General features: G+C 44.0%; 1 protein-coding gene across 2 annotated transcripts; it reads left to right on the forward strand.

Annotated features, from left to right (window-relative positions):
- Positions 1 to 342: 342 nt before the first annotated feature.
- MEE50 (ARM repeat superfamily protein) lies at positions 343 to 3,707 on the forward strand. Of its 2 annotated transcripts, XM_087661955.1 has the most exons (3): positions 343 to 780; positions 868 to 1,489; positions 1,572 to 3,707. In XM_087661955.1, exons 1-3 carry the CDS (start codon positions 406 to 408, stop codon positions 2,552 to 2,554), a joined length of 1,980 nt encoding a protein of 659 aa, XP_087518081.1. In that variant the 5' UTR covers positions 343 to 405; the 3' UTR covers positions 2,555 to 3,707. The 2 variants fall into 2 exon arrangements, with proteins under 2 accessions (XP_087518081.1, XP_087518080.1); XM_087661954.1 differs by having other exon boundaries at positions 344 to 1,489; positions 1,572 to 3,706.
- The last annotated feature ends 835 nt before the right edge of the window (positions 3,708 to 4,542 follow it).

Below are 4,542 nucleotides of genomic sequence, written 5' to 3' on the forward strand. Positions count from 1 at the left end.
TGCCGTTTCATCAATCATGTCCAGTTTTTAATGTAGAAATCATCATTGTAAACCTGGAAAAGAGCAAACATTGACAAAATCTAACTGGCTTCTTCTGTGTGGTGTGAATGTGCAACCATAATTAAGTGGGGTCTTGCGAATTGACACAACATGTGCAAAAGGCCTCTAACTGGGTCGAAAAGCCCTTCAGAGTTTTTGGACGTGAAATGATTGTGCCATGGGGGAAACGAGATGCAAGATTCGAACTCATGCACCCGAGTAATGCAAACTCCACAGGGAGCCGCGTTACGCGATGACCCTGATGGCATCCGCTAAGTTGAAGGGTTTTTGGACGTGAATAGATTTGTGCCACAAGGGATGCTATGGTCTTGGACTCATGAGAGCTGATGTGGCTCTTGAGAGCTGATGCTACGCAAAAATGTTGTGTTGCGTGAAGTTATACCCAACTCATTCTGTCATATTGCGTTATTTGGGATGGCGGCGGAGGATCTGCTGGACAGGTTTCTGCACTGCCCTTCTTCCTCGCCAGAACGTAAGACCGACCTTCTTGACGGCCTCATTCAACTCTCTAGATCGCCCGCCCAGCGCCATGCTTGCGCAGGCCTCGACGCTGTTCCCCGCCTGCTTGGCTTCCTGCGGGGCGCTCTCCCTCTCCATCGGCGCCCCAGCCTTACCAGCCCTGAACTGAAAACTCTACATCTCTTGCTCAAGCTGCTGCGCAACTTGTGCGCCGGAGAGGCTGCCAATCAACAGGCGTTTGTCCGGAACGATGGCGCGGGAGCAATATCTGGGGTTTTGCTTGACCTACTGGCGAGGCTTCATGTTGCAGATGGAGCGTCGTCTGACATTGAGTCCGCCTCTTTGCAGGGACACATCAGCTTGTCCTTGGATGACAATAGGCGCCCTCTCGACCGGCAAGCTTCCCCTGATAGCAGCGATGGGCTTTTGGAGGTTCAGAGCAATGTACAGAAGGACCAGAACAATGTGCAGTGTGCTGCTGAAGCAAGAGGAGATCCGGAGCACGTCAGTGGCTTGCCTGATAGCACAAGTCAGATCTTTGAGATAGGTAGCCAGCGTGAAGGAAGACATCCAGTGGCTCCATTCACTGACAGAGTTGATACATCCGGCCAGGAAGCTGCCATTGAACTAGGTTTTTGTGCATTAGGACCAACGAATAATACAGATCATTCAGTACAAGTGGCTGGTGATCATGGAGCTCATCCGCACGTCATCGATGTTTGCCATATGGCTTTACAGCTTCTTGGTAATGTTGCTGGAGGAGGTGCAGGCGAAAAGGAAGAAATTTGGAAGACCTTTGTGCCATCTGTTTTTAGACGTCTTGCTTTATTAGGGGAAGCCAAAGTTCTGGAGCCTGTTTCCATGGTGCTTTACACATGCAGTGACAAAAAAAATGAACGAATGACTATGTTGTGTCATGGGGAAGGAGCAATGCTTCTTTCTGCTTGCTTGGAAACAGCAGCAGCTACTGGTAACTTATGGGTTTCGGCAGTATGATCACTAGTAACCTGTTTTTACTTCTGTAACAATTCCTTGTATATTTGTTGCTGCAGGTGCCCTAACTGGTAGCACCGGTGACTGGCTATACCTACTTATCCAGGACACATGCCTTAAAGAGTCTCTGTTTCCAGGTCTTTTCAAAAGCCTAGGACATCCTTCAGATGCAACTATTTCTAGCCAGAGGTCCCTGATGAGTTTAAAAACTTTTTCTGAAGCACAAGTGATACTTTTGGATATGCTTTGCCATCTTTTAAGTGAGAAGGCTGACACACAGAAGGTGACGTCTTGTATCAATGAACAAGAAAAGATAAGGCTACCCATGCCATCAGAATCATTATACTTTTTGGGAGATATCATCAAGCTTGCAATCAATCAAGTGATCTTGGAGTGTGATCAATCTTGTGACATCCGAGCCATTGATGTGTTGCGAAATGGTCTGGAAGTAATCAAGGTTGTCTCCAGGTGGGAGAATGGTGAACAGCAGAAGGGCAGAAATGTCTGTACTGAAGCAAGGGCTGCTGTTCTTGCGCAGCTCTTGTCACATGGTTTCATCAAGCTGTGCATAGATCTTTTAAGGGGTCTTGGACCCCCAGAACTAATACAACGAGCCATGAGAAAATCAGAGAAGCTTGATACTAGTCAAAATCTCATGCAGCCCAGCAGTAATGAAAATGTGCGTCATGAACGTGAATCCTGTAAGGAAATAAGGCTGCCCTACAAAGGATTTCGCAAGGATTTAGTTGCTGTCATTGCAAATGCATCTTATCAGAATCGGGCTGTGCAAGATGAAGTAAGGAAATTGGGAGGTCTACCTCTCATTTTGCAACAGTGTGTTGTAGATGAGGAAAATCCTTTCTTAAGGGAATGGGGTCTTTGGGCTGTCAGGAACCTTTTAGACAGAAATATTGAGAACAGTAATGAAATTTCTGAAATGCAGCTGAAAGGCACATTCACTCCGGTGGAGCTTGCTGACATGGGATTGAAAGTGCAGATGGATGCAGTGAAAGGACGGCCAAAGCTCGTTTACAGTTCTTGAACTGCTTAAGGGCACTGGTTTTGGAGGTTACTGCATTTGTCAGGATAGCCTATGTGACTACACAGACAAAGCTCTTGAACAATTACGGAACTGTTGGATGTCCTAGAGGCATGAAGGTGAAATTTGAACTTGAGTCTTGCTTGTACACGCGACAATGCAGATCATATGAATTATTTGGAACCTAATCAGTACGCACACTGCCTGGTTGTATTAGGCTTTCAAAAACTGCACAAGTAAAAACCATTTGCAGGGTTAGCAGATACAAAAATGGTTTTCATGCTTGCTAGACAGATTATCTCGTTTCTGTTGTGCACAGCTGATTATCAGTTCAGACAGCTACATGTTTTGTTACAAGATATGGAAGTTCAGGTCATTATTATAGTCGCATGTAGGCAGGTGTATGTTTGTAATGGAGCAGCCAACTGATTAGAATTAAGTTTTTTGTGCGACCAACGGATCAATTCATCCTTTGACTTGCCTCAAGGATGGGGTTCATCTTATTGCAAAGGAGGTAGCCATCCCTTTGGATCCACAGCTGGAATTGAGAGCATGGGCGAACTTGGAATGTGTGCTATGGGAAGTGTAGAAATATCCATTGTCAATTACAAAGGGATGTATCTTGCAACATTCTCACCACTAAAAGGCAGTTTGTGCTTCTGTAATAGAAAGCTGCAAAGGAGCATAATTCGGCATGCAACATTTGGTGATCCTTCTGTGAGATTTTTACCACCACATCAGGTGGACAACAAATTTGGCCATGTGAATGAATAGATAATACATTTCAACTAGATTGTGGTTAAGTGTCATATACTGGAGCTTTTTAGCTATAACAGACATGTTTGATATGTGAAGTGCTCTAGAAGCATCTGCCAGAAACTTTCAACAGTACTGCCTCAAAAACCTCTACAGAAACTCTTGCATTTCACTTAATTCAACTATATAACAAGTGTGTATGATGCCCAAAGCAGATTTTAAGTAAGTCTGAGTTGCTTTGTTGCAGTAGTCAAACTAGTAAGACGCTTTCCTGCCTGGAGAGTATGACAGGCCGGTTGAGACTTGTGTTATGTATTTTATTTGATAGATAGATGCCTAAATAACTGCCCGGAACATGTGTAGTTCCAACTTAACAGGGACATGTCAGGATTAATGGAAGTTGTTTCTAAAACATTGGACTTACAAAATTGATTGAAATGAGTCCTAGAATCAGTCAGTATTTAGAACAGTTGATTCCCTAGTTCTTGTCTTGCATAGTTCAAGTGCAGAGGAGTTAAAAAGTTGGATGAGCAGGCATGACCAAAAGGTCACATTACATAATTGAGTTCTATAGTAGTAGCCCAAGAAGGTACATAAACACATGTATATATGACATTCTTTTCTAAACAACCTAGGACTTAGCACATAGAAGAGCCACATTTGAGAAAGAGCCTATGACCCCTACCTATCATATCAAGGGAGATGCCAAAACATCAACTCTTATGGTTTCTATACAACTTAGGACTTAGCACATAGAAGAATCACATTTGAGAAAGAGCCTATGACCCCTACTTATCATATCAAGCATAATTGCCTTTGTACGTTGTGGGAAGCCTTGGATACCTTAGCTTGCCCCCTTTTCCAGCTACGCACTCCTCCCCCATCCCCCCTTGGATTCCATCTAGTTAGCAGTTATGTTTGACTCTTGACCCCTCTTTGATTGTTTGACCCTTATCTCATCTCCAATGGTACTCCTCTTCTCCACGCTTTTGCACCAATTCAGCAAGCATTTTGCATTCTCATCTACCTCTGTTGGATCTTGAATTGATTTGTGATTTGTGAAGTTATGGCCTCTCACTCTCACCTCTTTTCCGCACCCTATCAAGGCTCAAGGCTCAAGCCTCAAGTCTCTTCCATCCCCTCTCTCTCTTGCGTTTTCAACTTTAAAGTTTACCCTAACCCTTTTCCTCTTTCAATTTTCACTTTCAAGTTTCAATTGTCAAGATTCAAGTATC

Source organism: Lygodium microphyllum, chromosome 21 (genome assembly GCF_053477565.2).
Source record: "Lygodium microphyllum isolate KBCC chromosome 21, Lygodium_microphyllum_v1.1.10, whole genome shotgun sequence".
In the NCBI taxonomy this organism is placed as follows: Eukaryota; Viridiplantae; Streptophyta; class Polypodiopsida; order Schizaeales; family Lygodiaceae; genus Lygodium; species Lygodium microphyllum.

Bases quoted from the DNA above. Each gene is read 5' to 3' on its own strand.
- MEE50 (XM_087661954.1), top strand. From the start codon at position 406: ATGCTACGCAAAAATGTTGTGTTGCGTGAAGTTATACCCAACTCATTC. The intron at 1,490-1,571 runs GTAACTTATGGG...TTGTTGCTGCAG, and splicing joins GGAAACAGCAGCAGCTACTG to GTGCCCTAACTGGTAGCACC.